The following is a 23,891-nucleotide window of genomic DNA, read 5'->3' as shown; positions in this document are numbered from 1 at the left end:
AGCCCTGTAGGGTCTGATTAGCACTCCCTTGTGCACTGAGCTCTAATCTTCTAACAGGGTGGATATACTACAAATAAGGACTTTGGGTCGTTCCAGAGATGATCTGTGTGTACACATTTTTTGTGCAAGCAGAAAAGATGAAGTTGGCAACTTGAAATGCTGAAGAGCAGTTTCAACTGAGCTGTGTGGTTCACAGATTAATTTGCTTCTCTGCAGTGTTCATGAGCTAATCAGAAAACTTTATTCTAAAGCTTAAAAAGAAACCTACAAAGCCCAAACATTTCTGTATACTCACCATCTACCACCAAATAAAACAGCAGAAAGAATGCTGCCAGATATTCACAGCATATGACATCTGCTTTAAAACATTATTCAGTGATTTTGTCAGTTTTGAAACATGTTTCTTTGGTTTTGCACTAATATTTTGAGCCAGGCAAAGGCTGACACTACAGGGAAGGAATAAAATAAAAACAGTGCAATTTTTCAGAATTTTTCTTCCTTCTCTTGACATTGGACAGGCTCATAAGACTCACAAATGACTGAGCATCTAAGCAGAAACATTTCAAAGGCAGTAGTACAGAATACATTAGAGAAGTTCCTGGACCCCCATTTTCCGAGTCACAAGAGGTGGGACAGATGTGCCCTGCAGAAGGTGGTATTAGGACAGACAATGGATGAAAAGAAGCATAAGTGAGCTTACAAATCAGTCATGACAGCTTAACCTTCTACATTCTTTCCAAGCCAGCAGTATAACCTTATCTTGCTTTTCCCTGGAAAGGCTCCTAAAATCTAATTTCAGGAGAGCAATCAAATCCTTCCCATGTATTCTCTTGTCTTGATAATCACACCAAAGAAGACAGCCGATGTTTTTGAACCCTAGCCACACTGATCAGGTGTTTTAATCTTGAGGCCCTGCACCATCAACAGTCCAGTTAACTTTTTGCCCAGCCATCTCTTCTGCATGCTTTTGGAATCTGTACCTTCTTAGAGACAGATATTTGAAGTTCCTTCAATCTGCTTTATCTTGCTTACCTCAGCAGTGATGTTGATACATAACCAACTGTGGATTTCAATTTAAAAAATTTAAAAAATTTAAAAAAGCTTTCCACCTTCCAACCCCATTGCTTTGGCAGATCTTCTGTTTCAACTGGAATTCAGCAACAGGACCATCCATCCTACCATACCTCCACTCCTGTTACACAGGGATTTTACTGCAGACTAACAGTATGGGCTCCAGCTAACAATCTGTCAGAGACTCTAAACTCACTGGGATAGTGACAAGAGGCTGTCACTTCAGTTTGTCCTTCAGGGCAGTCTGGAGTACACACTTGACAATATGGAACTTGAATGAGCTGCTGTCACAACAGCCCTAACACAAGTTTGAGATAACCATGAAAATCTGTGCAACTGCAGTAACTGGATTTGTTGGACATAAAAGCAGGTTTCCCCAGAACAGAAATACCGTCCTGATTGTCAACAAAAGCAGTTCACAAATACTTCAGATATTACTACAAAGGCAGAAAGAACAACCAGCACTCTGAATCTTAAGCAGACATTTTCTTAGAGACCAGTCCAGCCGGGATAACCTCGTTCTTCACTCAAACCTGTTGATAGTCAGAACTGCAGAAATAGCATGCTACCTTTTTAGAAGCTAATTCTGCATCTACCCAAGTCCCTAAATAGACTGTATGCCATATGCCATACATTCAGCATAAAAGTACATTTATCATAATGGGATTAGTATTCAATACTCTTATACTCAGCAGGTACAGCAAGAAGATAAACTGAAGGGATCAGAAAACTAAGAAACAAGTTTTTTCCATTCTACTCACTCATTAAAAAGCAAAAATGAATCAAGTGTATAAAGTTGACAACAAGAGGCACCACAGAGCAAATGTATTACACTAAAAGTGTCAAAGAACATGCATGTTTAAAATAAGGGATACAAAGCTGCAGAAATAAACAGCCAGATTTTACAATCGTTAAGGTGTTTTCCAGATCCCTTTCTCACATCATCGCACCTGTATCATCTAGCATGCCATCATCATAATAACACAGAAGATAAAAATTTATTTTCCTGAAATGTTTACCTAAAAAAACTCAGACATTACAAGTCTCTCCATAAATATATTGCCTACAGTCAGCAACATCACGTGCTTATATATGTCCCTCCCCAACACTGCTTCATTCATACCTCCATTTTGAGTTTCCTCTTCACATCATGCTACTCTAACAGAGTCGATCGCCATTTGTTACGCAACAGAAGAACACGTTAAGGAGTGGTCTTCAATCTTTCTTTGAATAGCAACATGGCCCAACAAAATAACATCAATTACAATAACATCTTCTATTTACATAGAAAAGTAGCTTCCATGTATATACTGCATTTTGCTCACAACTAACTAATTTCAAAACATAACAAGCTTACATATTTTGTAGAAATTGCTCTGCATCATTAGCTTGCCAAGAATTTCATTTCATTGGGATATCCAAGACTAAGGACACGTCAAAACAGAGAAGTTAATCAACGCATACAGCTTTCAGAGATACTCAACTCCCTGTGATATTTTGCATGAAATTATGACCGGCACTACCACAGAAGAACTATTCAATTGAGTAGCCAGTTTCCTACCAATTTAACATGCAGGAATAAAAAATAAAACCAAAAATGATTGCAATAGCATAAAATAATGTCAGTCAAGCCTACTATAATGTTATTATGCTAACAAACATTATGATTGTTATATGCATCTAAATTAGAACAAAAATTCATAGTTGCTTACTGCTTGCTAGATCAACAGTTTGAGCATCATGTTTGTTCAAAAACATAAGATTATTTCTTCTGTTACCTTTTGATTTACAGAGCCTCCTATTATTTGAAAGCTCACCAGGCAGCAATATGTAGCAGTGAGCAAGAAAAGAAAAGTCAAACTCCTTTAAGCACTGCGTAAATAAATTAAGCAACAGAAAAATTTGGGGAAATCTCCTGGTGGGATAATGAATTTTGTAAAGCAGAGAATACGAACAACAGAAGGAAAGCAAACCCTGCAATTGCTGAACCTGCTTCTGGATTAAACTTCTGGAAACATAACCTACACATTATTCCTAAGCAGACACAAGCAAAGAAATGCACTCTTGGTATCTTCATAGGTGGCATGAGTCTGCCTTTACACATTCCTACTTTTAGACTTCAACCCCCTGCAAGAGTGCCATTTCATTTTCTCACACATCACAGTAAATTCTAAAATGAAACAAATAGCCTTGCAGAAATGTATGCTGTTATACAGCATAGACTTGGAATAAAAGTCTTTGTCTAAAAAAAATCAGTTGCAGATAAAGGAGGCAAATGACTGGTGATGAGCCTGAACCACCAGCGCACCAGATTTCTGTCTAATGCAGAAAGTGAAAGATGTAAACAGAAGGCCCCAGTTAGTGACAGTGTGCTAGAAGTTATTTTCACTAAAACCAGTAAATGCTAGTGTTCTGTTCTAAGTGTAGGTGGTTTCCTAGAAGCACACAGAAAAGATAAATGGGAGGAGAGAGAACTGGACTGTTGATGGTGCAAGGTCTCAAAATTAATGCTTCTGCAGAAGGTGTGCCAAAGCTGTAATGTGCTCTTGGCAATTTAAACTGCTTATGATCATGAACTATGCAAGTAACAATTGTTACATAGTCTGGAAATGCCTTAGCCCTGTATTTCCATTCTTCTGAATCAGGCACAATGCAAAGAAAATGAGCATACATACTCATGCACGCATACATGCACATACAGAGAAAATTGTGCCAACCACATTGACTGTAATCAAGTATGTAAGGTCCTTCAGCTACTGAAACTTAATGAAGTTGTTTGTTACATGCCAATTTTTTTCGTTTCAGCAAAAATTAGCAATGCAGTCACTAGGACAGGAATACCAGCTTAAAAGCTTTCAGCTGTTCTCACCCTGCCGCAGCACGCCACCACTCAGGGAGAAAAGGAATGGGAGACACTTGCTTGTGCACCCCACAAAGATACAGCAGTTTCAATTTCTAGCACCATACAGCTGTGCTTTTGGGGGTCAGAGCTTTCCATACTCCTACTGCTGTGGGACAGTATGATGTTAGACACCAGACTGCTTCAAGTCCACCAGACCTCTCCAAACTGCTAGACAACAGGGGGGTACCCTGAAGGAAGAGAGAAAGAAACTACTAAAAAGTAGGATGAGAAGCTTGGGGACAAAAGCTAAAGTCTCAAAAGTAAAAATACAACCCTCTTTCTAAAAAGCTGCAACCATTAAAGCACATTTCCCTAAGGCACTTAGGGTTAAACCCAAGACTCCTTGTCTACAATTCTGTCTCACCAGGAAACATCTATGAAACTCATTTGCAAAGTGGAACATCTCCCTCCTTTAGTAAGTTATCTGCCATTGCAACACCTATTAATACTACTAGTTACTTATTTTAGGTGATACAAAGTTAAAAAAAACACCAACTGGAGATTAGTAAAATTCCACAAGAGAATTTTTTTGTATTTTCCCCTACATAACACAAAACAGTTTTATGTTAGATGCATGCGAAACTTTAATCCAGTTTCCTTGAAACTACGATTCATGATTACATTTCCACCGTCCCCCTCTCCTCCCATCCCAGTTTCCTTTAAATGAATTACTCTTCCTGTTTTTCATATCTCATATGAAAGCAGGCACAGTGAACACAGAACACTTTACACTGTCTGCTTGTTTGCCTTTACCCTCGAAGGATAAAGAAGGATATCCCTTTGTAAGGAAAGGAAGTTTACACTATTATAGATTCAATTGCACAAAAACAAATGAAAAACAAACAGAATCCTTTAACAATTAGCAATTTATTAACCCAATAAAGTACCAATGCTATCTTTTTGGACATTCTTCCAAAGTATTTTTTGACATAAGAATTCTATTAAGAAGCATGGAAATTTCAGACTTGTTCCCCATATGCATATTAATTCCAACCTCTCTCACTGTTATAATAGCAGCAAAGTAATTCAGATACTTGCAGGCTCTAAATAACCTTCTAAGATGAAGATGCATGAACTGTGTCCGAGTTCAGGCTTTCCTTTGATCACTGACAGTTATTTGATTCCTGTAATGTGCTATTTTAGCTTACTATTCAACAGACATTCAAGCCATCATTACCAATTTAATCTGTTCTGTTCTCATTCTCCACTTACCAGAGCTATCCTTGTTCACCTGACCTGGTGACCACTACAAATAGCTTTTGTAACTTTTGTTTTCCACTGGCAAGTAACAATTCCAGTTACACCTCCCTTTTTAGCTCAAGTTTTAACTATTTCCTCATTTGTTTTCTCTTTTATCATACTCTAATGTTTTTCCGTATTGCCAGGACTTCCAGTATCTCACATATCACCTGTCAAATCTAATTTCCAGAAGCAGTTCCTTGAAAGGCAGTAGTATCTTTAACCATTTAGTCAGTCATATCTTTAGATGCTCATTGACAAATCATTACCTTTTTCATCACTTTTCTCCCTAGTCTTCTCATTTAATTGATAGTTCAAGTATATTTTGCTGAGCTGATCAAGTTTCCACTTCCACACTTCAATGATCACCATGCTGATTTTCTTCTGTCTTCTTTTCCTGCTCCAATGCTAAAACTGATCTCTCTCATAAGTCACAGCTTCCCAGCCAAATCTTGAGGTTACAGTACATTAGCTGTTGATAAATTCTGCGTGGAAAAGCACTGTATGGTCAAGAACAATTTTGTATGATATTTTTCTTGGCCTTTTCTAGTGTTGGCTTTTTTTTCCCCTTTCAAATCAGGAAGCCTACAGCAGACATTAAATTTTAAGCCAAATCTTCAGTCAACAATCTGACAGTTGAAAAATCATCATAAAATGAGGATAAAGAGGTTCATAACTAGACAGATGGGTCTACATTTCCGAGAAAGATATGTAGCCAAGGTTTTGTTGTCTTCAAAACACAAGACAGTCTTCAGGGAAAGACAAAAAGATTGATTATGGCCTATTAGAAAGAGGAACCGCAAAAAGTTTTGCAGGAAGCAGTGATTAGAATAAGATAACCCTCCAGTGTTTGAAAGATGAAAAACAATGTTATGACTAGAGTAACAGTAGGCCCTTATATACCAATCAGCAAAAAAGAAGAGCTCTAGCTTTAATACTGTTAAACTTCTGTGCTAACAATTATATGTACTTCACTGCTTTATTTTTCTTCCTTTAATATTTAAACTGTGATGTTTTGTAGACTTACTTCAAGTCAGCTGCTATTAAGTTAAATCCATTGTAAAGATGTCCTTCTACTGAAACTTTCTTCAAGTAAGAATAGCTGTCCAGATCTGAAGTCAAGAAGTTTGTTACAAGAGCACCTAAGAAAGAAGTACATAAAGCAACTTGGACATGTGAACTCACTATTCTGGCAGGCTTGGTGAAACAAACAGCGATACATAAGATTCCTGCTACCGATGGCACTAATATCAGTGAAAAATAACCTTTAAAAACCTTAAGATTTTGTATTATGCTCAAATTAAGAACTTTTTATTTTGAGAAAGAACTCTCAGTCAAGAGCTCAGCTGTACAGAAGTTGCATTTATTAACTATTCTTTACTTGATGTGCCCTTCCTCTCCTCCCACTTTGCCAAACTTCCTCTTTTCTGTCTTGCTTCAGTTCCCTGACATGTGACCCTACAACAAAATACAAATGACATGGTCCATTTGTTTCTGTATAACATCATGTTTTCCCACTACAGTCCCACATGACAACTACAGACCCATTTTTACTTTAAAAACAAATGTGCTCTTTCAGAAGCGTTTTTCTTCTATTTCTGCTACTCCAATTCATCACTGTGTGAGAAAAGACTACTATCACCTTTTAGCCTAATCTTCAGCACAACCCAAGTTGCACTGCTACCCTTCATTCCTGTTTGAAGAAGAACATACACACTTTTAAAAAGTCTAGTGTAATCTAAAAAAAGTGAAGAAAATCTAACTCAATCCTTGCCCGGTTGTTCTGAGTGTTAATTAACATTAAGAGAAAACGGTTGATGCTGCGCTTCTTGCTGGGTGTAACCAACTTAAAATCGAGGCACTGTATCTTGCCTTACTTATGCCTGTTGTCAAGCTCCTCACACAGGTACACAGACCGATCAGTTAACAACATTTTGTGGCCTAATAAAATAGTTTAAAAATTTATATTAATACTGTAATCAGCATTTTATTTTATTGGGACACCAAGACTTGTCCATATGCTTTCTTTTTCCCATTTCTAGTCCTTCATACCTCTTCCTTTTGCATTTTTGTCAATCTTTGGCTGCATATAGTTTGTCAGGGCTGCCATCTTGCCTTTCTTACTGATTCCTAGCCATGTCCCACCTTCTTTTCCTTCTTCCATATCCAGACCTAGTGGAATAAACAAAAGTTAGGCTATTTTATTCATTTTCAAAAATCTTAAACTTAAGTCACAATTTATTAATGAAGTCTTAAGTCTTGATGGGGCTAGATGAAACCGATAGGTACAAGACTGTTTAGACAAGTACAGAGGAAGTAAGCAAAAACACCCACCTCCAATTCTGCACTAGCTAATATTTTCAAAGATACTTCAACAACAGATGAGAAAGAATGAGCAAATTAAATTTAAAAATAAGATGTGCTGATATGCTAACATACATGTAAACTTTAGGTATGCTCAAAATGTATGTTAATTCAAGGGCAAATACTTGAGAAGATTAATTGTTATTTGTAACTTTAATATTTCTGGAAACAACTAATCAGAACAATTTAAAGTGAATTAGGTAACTAATAAAAATCTTGGACTCAGGTAAAAGTAATTTGCATTACTAAATCAAAAAACACTTCTATCAGAGCACAAATTAAAAAAACACCATGTATTTGCAATGAGCTCATGTTAAACACCAAGCATTTAATGGAAGAGGAGATGTGTTTCTATATAAATATGCATAGTTACAAACCTTTTAATTCTGCATCATAATGTCGTAAGATAGCTTTCATTAAAAGACTAAACAAAAGGTTTTGGATCCTTACTCAGAAACTTTCTTCATTATCCAAAACCTCAATATCAAGTTTAATCATGTCAGTTCTTTAAAGAACACTTTACTACTGTTGTCTACCTTAACTGTGGGGCACACAAAAGAAAATATATACAGTTACATTGGCCAATATTAGCCCAATGACTAACAGAACAATTCCTGTTTCGTAATATTGTTGTAAGAACAAAAAAAAATTTCAATGTTAAGTCAAAGAATAAATTTAATTTTTTCTGAATTGCTTGAAATAATGTTTTCTCAAGAGGGTGTATTAAAGAGATTTTCAAAGATAAACCCCTAAACAGAGAATACACCAGTTTCTTGTGCCACATATAGCCAAAACCAACAAGGGCATTAAAGACAAAAGTTTAAGGCTTTTCAGATTTCAAGATAGTGGGTGTTGTTGTTGTTTTGGGGAGTTTTTTTAAACCCACTACATAACAGGGAAAGCAGCATCCAGACTCTCAGGAATCTGGAACATCAGCCAGAATCTCAGAAGCAAGGAAGCTGCAGTGCAATGGGAGTAACTTATCCTCACAGGCCTCCCTGCCAATGACAATAACACACCATCTTTGCAAAGGCAGAATCTAGTATTTAAACAATGCTTTGTCTTCCAGAGCTTCATTTTTGTCTCTGAGAAAAGGAAGAAATATTAGTTATACTTAAAAGTGAGCATACAGATAAATACAGATTCCCTACTAAAGAGGGCCAGACAATTGAGTGACTGTCAATTGAGCAACATGCAAGCAGAAAGCTAATAACCTGGTAGATCAATAACTAAAGCTATTCTGCAGCCTATAAATTACTAATCAATATGAAAAACGAGAAAAATTTCACTTTCAGGAGGCTCAGCTTAACAATTTCAACTGACTAAAGACAATGAGTGTGTAGAGTAACTAATTCTTTCTAAGAAAGTGATTCACTGCATTAAAAAAAGATGAAGCAACTGTGATGGAAAATTTAATAAATTTCTATTGTACTGCTTGGACTGAAGTCAATTAAAGAACATAAAACTGAAAAAACATTCAAGAAGTTCCTTGGTATCTACCCCCCCAAACAAATTAATGATGTCATACTGTTACCAAATAACTTCAAGGATTTTTTTTCAAGATGTTAAAACAAAAATAACACAATAGAAACACAACTCATCTGTCAAATTTCGTGAAATATTTTCCCCAGAAGCATGAGAGGAATTTTTTTTTTTTTTCTTTCTTTCTTTTTTTACGGCCTGTGTTTTTGCATTTTTAATGATTCCTTCATAAAGCATAATGAAAACTAGTTACAAAACAGTTACATACCGCTAAGGATTTCATTGCTGCCATCCCAAAAATCTGCTGATTTGGACGGTCTGAGGTAAAATTCATCTCTATTAGCTGCTAGAATAAGCCTGCAGAACACAAGAAGAGAAAGATTCTATTACATACAAGTAGATGCTCCACAGTTGAAGCAGGAACAGAATCCAATTCTTGAAACAGCATTACCTCATTTTAAGAATGAAATCGTCCTTTCTCCTACCATCTAACCTTTATCACTCAGTGCAGAAACCAAATGATAGTTAACAATAACCTTCTCTCTCAGTATGAGAGAATGAGCATGAATGAGGCAGCTATTCTTTTCAAAGAATAGGATGCATGTGAAGCAAGAGGATTGCACAGGCAATCTTAATAGAGATTCTTCAGCATGTGAAGTTACAGCTTAATTAAAAGAAGATAATTTAAAGGTAACCTGTAGTTTATAGGTAACTTATCAAAAAAAGTGACCCATCAGAATAATTTTTTACTAGGTCATTACTTAGGACCATGTAGCCACAGCATTTTTGAATCTTTAACTTGGACACCTAAAGCTCTATTTACGCAGTTCAAAGATATGACTGATGCTTTTGGCTGTATGTATCCAGAAGAGAAATGAATCTGTGAATCTGCCTCCAAGGTCTAGCCCCACTGACATTCATTTGATTGATATAGGAAAAACAGCACACAAGAAGGCAGAGAAGTGAAGGGAAAAGACAGTTTTATTTTGCACCAGCCAAAAGGGATCGTGGTGGGGGAATTTTTTTTTGGGGGGGGGGGGAGGGGAGGGGAGGGTATAAGGGAATGCTACAAGAACAGTGGGGACAAATATTTGAATCCTTAAGGAAACTTGGTCACTGCAGCAGACAAACTGCAGGAAGCCCTGAAGGTTACACAATCAGAAGGTAGAAGGAAGTTTAAAAAATAATAATAATACATAATAGAAAAATGCTGCTGGATGAAATTCATTATATATATTTTATAATAAACACAAGCCCACAAGCAGAGTGCTGACCTGTACAAAAATGTACCGCAGCTCTTCATGTGCCATCTAAAATTATCAAATTTTGGAAAATAAACATACTAAGAAACACCAAGGAAGAGTAATGATACAACTATAAAAAATTCTGCTACGTGCAATTCCCTCTACTTTGTACACTGGTAATTATCATCTGCAGACTTGAAAGGCCAAATTCAATGTGGTGTTTCAGATGCAGCAGGCACACAAGATTAACAGTAGGAAGGCCGGTTCTTCCTCAAAAGTTTTAGCCTTGGTAGCAAATACAGACCATTTAAATTCAGGAATAACATCAGTTCAAGTCAGGCTGTGAATGCAAAACAAGTATGATTTTAAAAAGTCAGTACATCCAGACTGCTTCAGAGGAATCTAGAATAGTCTCGGTTAAACTTTTTTTTGGCCATTGAGAAGGAAAGGAAAAGCTTCTTCATTTGTCTCATCTAGTAGAATTATTAAAACAAATTTGCTTGGTGTACTCATTTACAGAGCATACAGATACTTTGATTGTGTGCTACAGTCATTCCATCCCAGTGTTAATACTGGAGCACTAGAAAGAAAAGGGAAGTCTAAGCTAGGCTGATTGCACATCCATTTTTCAAAAACAGTGAGAGTTAACACTTTGTTATTTAAAAGCACTGGAAGATAGCATCAGAAACTCAATTTAATGACTTATTGCAACATCAAATAGATGCATGTTATCTATAAATAAAACTTAGGTTAGAAACATTACTGTGTTTCTATGCTAAAAAAAAAAAAAGCATTCAGATAACTCACCACTTCCAAACACATAGGTGAGCTTTCATTTGATACTGCTCTTTTGTCAGCCCTTTTTTTTTTTTTTAATATCACTACTTTGCTATCAATAGAAAAAGATTTAAAAAGCATTCTTCACTGATAGGACATCCCCACCTGAAGAGCAGGTAATGGATTTGGCTGATCCAGGTAAAGAACAAAGGTAACTGCAAACCTAGGCAGATCACATACTGGAGACTCAGGGCAATAGGTGACTGGCCAGTGGAAGGAGAAGGTAAGCTTTATAGTTTTCCTCACTAAGACACCAACCCACTGGTTTTCACATCTCAGCAGAAGTCCATCCAGAGAACCACTAAGGGTCATAGTAGAAGGCAGTAATTAAACTATGGGATAGACTTGAATACAGTCCAATATTTCTGTGCTAAATCTCATCAGTGGTACCTCAAGCAGGTTCTTTAGAGCATAAAAAACCCCAAACCCAAAGAAACAGATGTTGTTTGGGACAGATTTTATTAACTGCCACTTTCAAGAAAGTTAAGGGTACCAGAAGATGGGGTTCAGTGTGGAAGAGAGCCACAGGCAAGATGTCTTGAAGATGTAAGATAACACAGTAGACTGGACCTTACACATTTGGATCCAATTGACTGGGTGTCTTTTTAAGCACAGTACCTCAATGGACAGAGATGCCAGTTCCCTCAGTTGTGGAGTAAGACAGGTACTAGATGTCTGTGCTAGGCTAGGGTTGCTTTACTAAGGGTATTAAAAATGACAAGCCAGCCTGCCATTTAAAAAGTCAGTTAATAAGCTTTATCTTCTTGGACACAAAACCCAAACACATCATTGTCATCTTGTATATTTTAAAGAGGAGTAAGAGATAAAGCTACAATGTCGCTGGTCAGAAAAATATTAATAACTCAGTAATTCCATTCTCGCAGTAAGTCTTACTGCTCAGACTTAGGGTTTTTATTGATTTTCTATCAAGACAATATACATTTACTGCCACACTAACCATCATCATGAAGCAGGAAAAAAGTTCCACCCCAAGTTTGGCACCAAAAACAAGTTCAGAAGCAAAGTCATCAGTATTTAAAACTATGCGGCAATTTGTTTTTAAATGTATTTGTTTAGTGAAGTCAGCTAGGAATCCACAGGAGTCTATTTCTCCAGAGTTAATTCACTAAACACTACTTAGTTATTGATGTCATGAATCCATTCCTGTCGGACCTCAAAGAGAAATTACTGCAGCACACTTCCCCCTTGCCTCTGTTCTGCACTTAAAACAGAAAGAAATAATGTTCCTATGAGTGTTTTTAGCACATAACAGCTAAGTACATCAACTTTTCACCTTAGAAACCTTGGTTTGGGTCTTGCTCATCTCTTATTGTATTGGCCTAATGAAAAGTAACATTGGAAACTATATCCTGAAACAGATATTTTGGACCTCATCATAAAAAGGCATCAGAAAATTTTTCAATTTTAGAATTGATTCACTTGCATTTCCAATAGCAGCATTTTTCCAAAACTTTCTGAATCTATTCTATACTTTGAAAGAACCCATCTTGCAAAAGGACAGTTTGTGGAAGTAGCAATCCTTAACACTAAGTAGACTGCATGCTGAGGAAAAATATAAACACAGCAGTTTTCTACTGCTATAAGGTTCTTAATTGGAGCATTAGAGGACAATAATCCTGTTCAGCAAGAATTTATGCTTCAGAAGAACAGATCATGCCCCCTGAGTCATGAATGTCATATGTGAAACAATATTGACCTTACTGTGAGGATTACACCTACATAAATGCTGAATTTTCTGCAGGGTTTCTCTCAGTGGACAGGACTTGACTGAACAACTTTTGAAAGGAAGACTACAGCCACTTCATCTGTAAGACTTTTTTGCATTCTACTTCTTGGAACAGCAAACAGAAGTTCAGTAGGAAAGTGTAGATCACTGACTGCAGAATTTACATAGTTGAATCTATTGGCAGAGCTGAGTATCCATGCAGTTTGTTCTGTGCTGTTGCAAGTCTTCATAGTATAGCTATTTTAAAACAAAAGCTTTTCACTTCTGATTGGATAATGGAACACTCCAAAATGAGCATTTACTGTTTCTTCATTTATTTCCTGATCATATAATAGTGTATGTTCCTAGCTCAGATCCTGCAGATACCAGTAACTATTTTCCTTCCTTAACGGCACTGACCAAGGAGGAGATTTATCTATGAACTTCATGAATTTCAAGATTTGTCATGTACCATTCAGAGTCTGCAGACACATTTGTGCACAACCCCACTACACCATGCTGTGGTTAAAGACTGATCCAACAGAGCTTCTTAGTCCTGCACATCATTATCCATAGTGACTCATTTTGATTTCAATTGCTAGATTGAGTGTTCCCCATTCTATCCAACCATATTTACTATTTAATTTTAATGAAGTGTTATATCTTCCAGAAATCTGCAGATTTCCATCACCAGTTTCCTACAACTTCAATATCTTCTTCACCGTCAGTTCCTCCTACCAGCTGCATGTCAATTACATTTATACAGCAGAGGCCAAATTCACTGCTGTAAAAATGAAGTTAGGTCATACACTTTTCATTCTAATTTTTGAATCACACAAAGGAAACAGTTCCTATGAAATTTCATTACTTTACTCAGCATCCAAATGTACTGACACTTTCTGTAACAAGTTTCTGGACCTATTAAAATGCTACAGAAAGAATAAAATTAAAATCAGCTATGGATAACAGAAAAAGAATGCTAACATTTCAATGATATCCTTACTGCAGGGAAGATGCTTAGTATTTTCCCCAGTGAAAACAGTACCTGCTGGAATGCACAGAGTATATACAAATTATGCATATTTTATCTTTCCAATGCAAATAATGATTGCATTTTTCCTTTTAGATTCAGCTTTGTTTTTCCTGTTTCTAGTCTTCAAACTACAGGCTCTCAACTGTTTTACTGAATTTCTTTCACCTTGCTCAAATTGTCCTCCATCTAGAAGAAGCATCCTCCATTTACAGATACTGTGTAAATAAACATCCATACCTTTCAAAAATAGTTTGGCTCAAACATGTCAGTTCTCTTTTCCTGAAGTTCCAACTAGATTTTGCCTTCAAGAATTCTAGACATGAAACTAGAATTTCTGTATATAATATCCAAATACTAAATATTAAGTGAAATCATTCCTGGTAGAATCTTCCCCATCCCAGATTTATTATAGAGATTCCAAAGTTTTGTACAAAGCTAGTATACAGGATTGCTCTAATTAAAACATCTTAAATGTCTTTTATGAAACAATCATACTGGAGAAAAGGAGCAATTTTAAATGACAAATTGCAAAAGGCCTATTCAGCTATTTTTATAGCTGAAATATTTTAACTGTATTAAGATTTATGTATTAAGATTTATTTTAATATTGAGGCAAAGAGATGAAAACATGAGAAATTATTTCATTAAAGTAATTTCCTGCAATATAATTCAGTTCCATAAAAACACTATGTGATTACAGCTTTGAAGCTTGCAACCTGTATTTATTCATAAGACACACAGTATAGTTAGGAAAGATGTAATGGCAGCACATTACTTTTGACAATAATAATGGAGTACAGTAAAGCATTTGGTACAATGCACTAAACTTTACTACAAATAGGCCTACAGACAGAACACAAAGAATGAAGATAAAGGGTAGAACAGCAAGTGGCAAGGGCACAAGAAGATAGGGATTCATTAATGTGTTAAAGATGAACTGAAAGCTTTTTGCTTAATTCAGTGCTCAAACTGACATATGCACTGCTGTAGAAAACAAAGTCTACTGGGATGGAAAAATTTCCTAAGCATCATGGGGAGCATGTTTCTTGCTTGAAAAAGTGCATTGGCTATAAGAAAATGGCCAAAGATATCCAGTTCGCCTTTTCAACTTTTAATAACCATTTAGACATGCTTTTAACTAGAGAAACAAGGTAAATTATAGTAAGAAAAATAATTGCAAATGTCTGGCATAACACTGACAGGCATTAGTATGCCTGAAGGCACAGGAAACACCTTTTGGTTGGGAAAACTGTTCCATGACTTCAAAACAAGGTCAGAGCTATAGTAAAGCGTAACACATAGGAGCTGGCAGGAAAAGTTACACTTAGCAGGAGACTGACAGAGAAGTCTAAGTTGGTCTAATGACTACAACACTGTTCAGAGAAGTACAAGAGCCGGGTACCATTTCCATCTGATACTTGGGCTGTGTCCTTCAGAAAACTGAGACAAAGGTGAAGCCGTAACAACAACTGAAAAAGAAAGTACATCAGCTTTCTAATTAACAAAAAGCAAAGATTTACTTATGCTGTCTTTAGGAAAATAGGGGACTAATGTATCCAATATTAAAACTGGACACCAAGAATCTTAAGCAGGTCACTATAGCCTGAAACAGAAAGGCTGATTCAAGTAATTTATCTCAGAGGTATGGAGCAAGCCATTGCTTAACAAAAGGTACAGGAAAGTTACTGGATGAATACTGATACTTGTGCTTCTCAAAGTCATATGGAATCCACACAGTATGTATAAACATAGAAAGTAATAGAACAGTAAAGTCTTTTCTAGTCTGAAGTGCTGTCTTTCTATTACATACTGAATGTGCTAAGATACATGTTGAATATGAAGTTTCAAGGTTAAGGGCTGTAATGGGAGAAAATTATTACAGAAAGTTTGCTTGTGAAACTCACTGCACAATATCAATACATCCAGTAAAACTCATCTAGAAGCACCTAAAACTGGCTTGTTTGGAACATCACTGGTTACAGCTAAAATGAGATTGTGTAACAAAAGTTATGGAAATACATGTTAACTGGAACCATCTTTACCTGTATGCATTTTTTGAAACTGGTCGAGGGTCAAATTTGAATAGAAGGATGCACATTGAGGGATTGCTAGTTAATTCTTGCTTCTTCCAGAAAGGCTCAGTGCAAGGTCATTCTGTAATAGCCTGCAAATAAGAAAGATTACATATTATACTGTAAACTAAAAAAAAATCTTGCTTCTATACTCATTAGCTTTTAACATTAAAAATAGACTTAAATACATTTGCTTCAATGAAAGGTTTTCTACAAAAATTCTTACTACTATTGTTTCAACACGATGCTTGGATAATTGAGAGTTTTAGAAAAGAAACAAGCATCAGGAAAGCAATAAGACAGGTGAGGGCACTAACAATGCATGAAGGACTGGTTTTTTTTTCCTCATTACCAATAAAGTACAACTACATTTTTTTCCTGCCTTAAATAAGTCAAAACATTTTTGTTAAAATAATGAAGAAAAGGCTTCAAACTGTCACAGAAGCTAAGGAATAAGTCTAATCACAAAAATGTAATGGAAGACACCTCCAAGCCTGTAAATAAAGAGTATTTTAGATCAAGTTACTACTAGAATCAAAGGAAAAGTATAGTTGTTTAACATCAGCAAAAATATCAGGTACAAACAAAAATAAAATAGACCAGGGTGTACATTTCAATGATCAGTCTACAGCATTTGCAGTATGTTTAAAATTCTGGCCACATTCAGAAACAACAAATATTCTTTCTAGTTTAAAACCATATTAGGGCTTTCAAATATTTTTGTGGTGCCCTAATGAAAACTTGCCTGAAATAAAACTGCAGCCTGATCTTTACTTTTTGCCCCTGCTGAAACAATTGTCAGAATGTTATCAGCCAACCATGGATAAACACATTTCACTGCAGAAAGCTACCTCCATGCAAACATTTTCAAGGGAAGAAAAAGGGGGGGGGGGGGGTAGGGGATGGCAGAAGTTAGTACCACAGCTCTAAGACCACCTGAGCAATCCAGCGATAAAAGCAAGTTTTGTACAAAAAGTAGGATTTTTTTTTACATATCTGTGGTTTAAAAAAAAAAATCAGACTTTTAAACTTTAAGAGACAGCAGGATCCTGGCTACACATCACACCACCAGAAAGAGCTACAAGTACAGCATTTATACAGATTTAATTAACAGCCTGCCAGTAGCTACCGGCTCCTGTTAAGTCACAGTTCAGCATTACAACTAGCTTGCTGTCACAGCACAGATCATCTTCCAATCACTGATATTCCGCAAAGAGACTCCTCTGTTGCAACCAACAAAATAATTCAGAAGAGAAGCAACACTCCTGACATGCTTGCAGTAATTTTCTTTTGCCTTGACAAGTGTGTGCATGTGGGTGCACACATATGCGTGTATAAAACAAAGTATTTTAATTTCTGCTCTGTGACAAAAGGAATTCCCCTTTCAAGATATGACTTAAGTGTAGAAGAGCAATAGCTAGCTATCCAAATGATTCTGTTTACCAGGTGACACAACAAGGCATTAGGGAAACAGACTCAAGTCACAGTAGGCTTTCTTTCCCCTCTACCAAGTCCCTTCCAAAATAACTGGTTTAGAGATGAATCAAACTGAAAATACTGACTTGCCTTTTAGATAACTGATTTAGTAGCCAGATGTTTAAAAAGATGCATAGACAGCTACTTTATTTGGAAAATCATGAAAATCTTAAGGTGTCATGACCCTTCCGAGACTCCTATTGGTGAATTCTCACTAGACTGCAATCATACTGGACTTGTACAATCAAACTATCAGTGTCAGAAAACTTGGATCCTCTACATACAGGTCTTGTCACTGTTTCACAAAACACAGGCTTTTATCCCAGCTGCCTTATGTCACTAAGCATAAACACTGATCCGTTCCCTCCTTTCACTCCAACTCTTAAAAAGAGCCTGAAGTCAAACAAAGTAACAGCCCCCATCCAAATTACCACGCACATATTTCCTAGAGCAATAGCCAGCTTAAGCTGTGAAGTACAGTGCCATTTCCAGAGAATTTAACTGAAGCATAACACAATCATAAACAGTTCTGAAACCTTTAATACTCACTTTTTACTTTAAGCTTCTGCAGCCATCTAGACATCCAAGCAGTTCTTATATGCCATACCCTACTTTGGTTTCTTCATTCAGGATAGCGTTCCTTCTGCTGCTTAAATCCCTTCTGTATCTCTTTCTATTCATAATTTGTCCCTTGGAGTATTAAATGGATCCCTATTCTGTGCCAGCTACGTTTCTTTTAACCTTGGCTCGTCTTGGTCCAGAATCTTCTTGCTTTTCCTCACGTCCTTCCTTCACCAAACCTACGCTGCCTCTAGACACTTGCACATTTATTTTGTTTGATAATTTTTCTGTCCCCAGAAGAACACTGAGGATGGGTTTCTTCAGGTTCTTCAACATGCTTATTTGCTTCTTTTATTCATTCTACATCATCTTCCAGGCAGGTCCCTATCACACACTTGCCATTACAACAGCTTAACAGATTAATTACCCATTGGCTAACTGTATGAACCTCTGGCATCACCAAGTATGGCAGACTTTCAGTTAAGAGATCAGACTTCCAAATAAACTTCACAGGGCTGTACAGTCCTGCTTAATACCATAAGCCTCCATCAAGGCTGGGGCAAATCAGTCATCCCTCCTCTCCAACTTATGCAAACCTCTCAAAGTGGTTGTTTACATTATTTATTGCACAAGCCAGATACCAAACAGGAGAATTTTCTGCAAGAAAGGAAACTTTTTGCTTAAGCCATTACTGGCTGGAGACTAAGTTAGGATAGAAGAGACCTTTCAACCCACCAGACGTTACAGTTATAGCACTGCAATAAACATCAAGCTAAGAAAAAAGATTTATTTTAGCTGACTGACAGCTACTGTTCAAGCCTTCTTCTCAGACAGCTCCATAGCTAAATTGAATCAGCACTCAGTCCTTGACAGCACCTTGACCAAACATAAAATTGGAAGAGGGAGGCGTGTTAGTGAACAACATTGTCCAGCATCCTGCTCAGCCCTGGGCAAGAAGATCCTCCTTCCCTTCTCAATTGCCAAGGCAGAGGGGAATGTTCTGTGGGGAGAGATATGTAGATGACCTTTTTCTTTTTTCCTTCCCCCTTACCACTCCTCCCACATTCATCAAGGACAAAAAGGTTCCAGGCTGGATGCATAAGCCACACCATAAGGATGCAGCAAGTTGCTCTGTCAGAAAAGGAAAGAACTTTCTGTTAAGAGCCACATTTAACCTTTAGGAAAGCTAAACATGATAACAGCACTTCAAAAATGCAGTTTCATGTTAGTCGCATTTTTCAAAACTGCAAACTGCACCAACACATCATGGCATCTACGACTGTCAGCTCCATTTCTACCAGAAATCAAATTTATCATACTCTAGGATGTTTGAATTTAATCAGATTTCAATTTTAGAGTTCATATCCTTGTTTCATCTTATCTTTCCCTTTTCTCCCAACCTGCAGTCTACAGAAAAGTTAACTTTTCATCTTTGAACCAGAAAGCTGCCATAACCAGCACTTTCCAATGACTTATCTAAAACACACAATTCCAGAAGCATCAGAATCAATAATGGAAAACTCTTTGCCAAAGAACAGCAGCAGCACAAGACTGATCCTAAATATGGCTCCAAGAAATCATACTGCAAAATCTTCCATGAAAGTCCATGAAAAACAGACAAATGATGTTTGCTAAAAATAAAGGACAGATTATCTCAAAGAGCTTTAACTGGTCTTTAAGTATATCAAGAAGTTTTCCAAAAAAATTCTAGATTGATCAGTCTCTTGTCAGTTTGCTGAGCAACCTGTTAAAAATGAGATATTCAACCTACTACTCAGCTTACTAAGCAGTTCCATTTTAATTACAACTTTGCATGTCCTTCAGCAAGTAAAAGGCTTTATGGCTTCTATTACTAAGGATACATAACTGGCTTCCCATCAGAAATGGACTTATGTCCATAAAGCAAGTTAAATAAAATGCATTAACAGTTCAGTTCATGGAACAAGCAATACACTAGAAGAACAGTGTGCAGTATTACATTAGAAATCGGTCTGGTCCCTGGCTCCAGGCTGACAGAAACATGATGGCTTCATTCTTCTTTCCATTTCCCCAATACGAGCATCAAGATTGATATTCATCAATATTAAGCTATGACAGACTATTTCAGAAACAACATTTATAGCTATAAGAGATCAACCTTCAAACCTACGTTTGAGAGGCAGCCAATAAGCAGCACTAACACAAATACGGTAGGGGATCCTTAAAGCTTCTTCTACAAAGGGCAAAGCAGCCCACATGATGAAGCTAGGGATATAAAACACAACATTAATGGGCAACTGTCACTGAGTGCTTTTGCTGACTATGGAAATAAAGGCTCCCAGTTTTCATTAGGTGTCCTGCCAGAAAATTAAATGGATTATTCCATCAAAACCTGTTGACAGTTAATTGCTCATAACTTCAAGACTATTATTTTAATACAGAGGTTTCAGGCTCCATTAGCTGATTTACCAAGGTCCCTTCAAAGAGTCAATTCAGTCCAGCTGTTTGTGCAAAGCTACTGGCCAATGTACAGCTCAGAAAACTGCTCGTCAAAAAACCTGAGCATTAAACATCAGCTGAGCAGTTTTGTAACACCCATTGCAATTATCTAGAGGGACAAATATCTTCAACACTTTGCCTTTCTAGTATCCATATTTATTACTATTGCGTACTACTGCTTTGAGAGAAATACCTTCCTGTCACCCCATCGACTCTGCTTGATGTTAATACAGTTCTTAGACTATATTTGTACCTTTAGTGACTATTGTTTCAAGACTATATCATTTATCTTGGGCTCCACCTGCTGGCCTTGAAACATGCATAAATGTTTGTAGGTCCTCTGCAAATAGTACAAATTTGTTACTCTAACACCTAGAAGCTTTAAAATCAGCTGAAATGCACAACTACTCCTCAACAAAGCGCTGATACTTCATTTAGTAACAAAGGCAACCAATGCATTTCATTATTTTCTTTTATAAAGTTGACACTGCATTTGCAACATGTGCTTCTATATCCAGAGTTGGACATTAAGCTTATATTATTTAAAATTAAGTCAGACTCAAATTTGGGTACTCAGATACTTGAGACATTACTATTGCTCTCAGTGAGGCTCTGAAGAGCCATCAGAATAAAAGGAGCCAGGTAACAGAATCGGGAGTGGACTGCCACTGTTCAGGCAAAAGAAACAAGAGCCATAAGCACTGAACCAGCACGGCTTGCATTAGGCCTTAACACTTGGCTATTTAACAGTGGGCATTTATGGAACTACATATATCCCCATTTACTCTGAACATGTGGATCTGACAAAATCACTGTTAAATATTGAAAAGAAAGCTACAGTAGGTCCACTTCTGCAGTTACAAGCAGTTAGAAGGGACAAAATTCTTGTTTTAGAATAAAATATTCAACCCAAGAAAAGGCAGCATTTCACAACAAGCTATATTTCTTTGTAACATGACAAACTGCAATATTTTTCTTTAGCATTCCTTTATTTTTTAATGGATAAGTTGTTAGAACATTTAAAAATGTAACAGCCCGGATATACATTTACTGTTTTAATATTTCACCAATTTCACAAATGAAATTTTCAAGCAGAGATGAGCCCACTCTACTAGGGGACACTACCCCAATCTACTAGTAGTCACCAACTAGATTTGGCCTACACAACAAAAAGGCTTATGAAAACAGGCACATGCTCCACTATGCCTTAGAAACAAGTACTTTATTGACTAAGAGGAAAAAAAATTGGAGAGAGGCCGTCTACTGACGAAGCAGAACAAGAACTGATGAAAGGGCAGCACCTTTGCCTTCCCCTGAGCTGTGCAAGTCACTCTAGAGTTAGGTAGCTTTTATGGAAGAGCCTTAGATAATGCAAGTTTATCACATTTAGGAAGACAAGGTGATGAAGGCATATCTACAAAATTTCAGACAGAGTTGAGAGTTGTAGCAAGACCAACTTCAGAAGAGTTACTTCAGTGCCTGACCACTGGGCCACAGCTCCTTCTGAGACAGGAGAGGTCATGATTCATATTAACCTGGATCCATGTGCTCTGCTATTTAGCAGAGAGATCTGTGCCTGCTACACAGCCATACCTCCAGCTTCCTGCTGAAATCAACCTGAGAAACCATTTTTAATATTCTGTGTTTATGGAGCTCCCTTTATATTTAAAGTTCTTGAAGCCAGAAGTAGTTGGGATTCACTGGGTTGCTCCTAAGGAGGGAATATCCTTACATACACTACTTCACTATTACTTCATTATATTTTTCCTTGAAAAAAACAAAAACCTTATTACAAATCACTAACACAAAGTTGAGACTGCTCTGGTGCCTGTCCCAAAGTAATTTAGTCAAGCTGGAATGAAAGCTTTTAATACATGCTTATGCAAAGAACTGCCAGACAGAAGACTGAATTATCCATGCTTACTGAATTTGAGGTAATAAAACTGGTTTCAGTTGCAAACAAGACAGACAAAACAAGATCAAGATCAAAGCTAAAAAGCTATCCTTTGGCTTTTACAAGCTACCTTTTAAAACCTTTGATAGAATATAAAATATTTTTTGCAAGAAGAGGGCATTGTCTAAAGTAATCGTTGTCCCAATAAAATCATAACAATAATCAGTAGATTGAGGTCTTGCTCACTCTGCAGTGTAGGAAATCACAGATTTCTTCATAAAAAAGTAATTTACTTCATAAATTACATTGAGTGGGAAGGTTGCAGTAGATTACCATTGTGTACTTTTCATTGCTCTGCACTGTTATAATTTCTGCTTGAAGTCACTTTTCATTTAAGAAGTGAAGCATGAAGACTCAAAATTCTCCTTTAAGTTGTTCAACAGAAGTTTTAAAATTTCAGTGACTGGCTTTCTTACTACACATCATCTCAGTTGCTCAACTTTCATTCTCTTAATTTTTGTGAGATTATCATTCTACTAATTATCTCACTAGAGTCTTCCAGCTTATTTGAAAGTCAACTTTGAAAGAAGCGCTGTTTTTGTTGTTAGAGGCAGTAAACAAAGCTGCAATAGACATGATGAGAGCAGAAATATTTAATCAAAACCTTCATGCAAGTGTCATTCTTTAAAGTCAGTTTTCACATAAAAACACTGCTGCAACCATGGGCACAAGACAAGCCTGTTGCAGAGCTGCCATTACAACTCAGAGGTGTTTAAATCATAACCTCCCCTTCATTCAGTATAACACCCCATAGATCAAGGACAAGGGAAGGTAAAAATGATCAGGTCTGCTTCTGGCTTCTACACTTGCAACTTGATCCTACAAAAAGCCATAGAAGTCCAAAGCCTGACCAAAAACTGCCTTTCAAGATCTACTGCAGCAGAAAATGTGAATTCAGAACTACCCTCAAATGTTCTGAGAAAGCTTAAAGGAAAGTTCAAATAAAAAAAGGCTAAATTATGACACATACATTCTGATTCTGTTTGAAGACAATACAAATCAGAATATTCATACTGTGCAACATAAAAAGGCCTGCAGAATAGGGAAAAAAATAAGGTGGTGACAGCAAAGACATACTGCTTTTAGGATAGTGGACTTTAGAAAATCTAATCTTATTATTCTTGTTTAGTAAGTTTACAGTTATCAAGGATGAAGTGATGGCAACAGACTCCTACATCTGTAATATGTTTCTATTCTGCTATTTGACTTGTGCTTAATATGCACAAACCAGCTTGACAAAAACTACAAACATCCAGCAAATTAAGCATTCTGCTCCAAATGGCACTGCTGATTCTGGCAATGATATTGAAGTAACTACCATTCTTATTCTATGCTACTGTTTTCAGTCAGACAGTACAGTGTGTTATTCTGTTAGTTTTGGCAATCTGTTAAATGCATGAGTGTATAGATGCCAGTGTAAGGTAGCATTTAGAGGGACTACCAGGAGATCAA

The 23,891-nt window shown here is 36.8% G+C and overlaps 1 protein-coding gene across 2 annotated transcripts in view; it reads right to left on the bottom strand.

Moving 5' to 3' along the window:
* Window positions 1-23,891, bottom strand: part of TANGO2 (transport and golgi organization 2 homolog) — a 45,780-nt gene that overhangs the window by 18,065 nt on the left and 3,824 nt on the right. For both annotated transcript variants that reach the window (XM_067307099.1, XM_013945547.2), the window contains exons 2-5: window positions 15,941-16,062; window positions 9,327-9,415; window positions 7,265-7,384; window positions 6,240-6,354 (exon numbers count right to left, since the gene is read on the bottom strand). In XM_067307099.1, coding sequence (XP_067163200.1) covers window positions 6,240-6,354; window positions 7,265-7,384; window positions 9,327-9,415; window positions 15,941-15,996 — 380 coding nt within the window. In that variant the 5' untranslated portion in view covers window positions 15,997-16,062. The remainder of the gene's footprint in view (window positions 1-6,239; window positions 6,355-7,264; window positions 7,385-9,326; window positions 9,416-15,940; window positions 16,063-23,891) is intronic.

Source organism: Apteryx mantelli, chromosome 17 (assembly GCF_036417845.1).
Source record: "Apteryx mantelli isolate bAptMan1 chromosome 17, bAptMan1.hap1, whole genome shotgun sequence".
NCBI classification, from domain to species: Eukaryota; Metazoa; Chordata; class Aves; order Apterygiformes; family Apterygidae; genus Apteryx; species Apteryx mantelli.
Note: the sequence above shows the minus strand (reverse complement) of the source record. Positions and strands in the feature narration are given on the sequence as shown.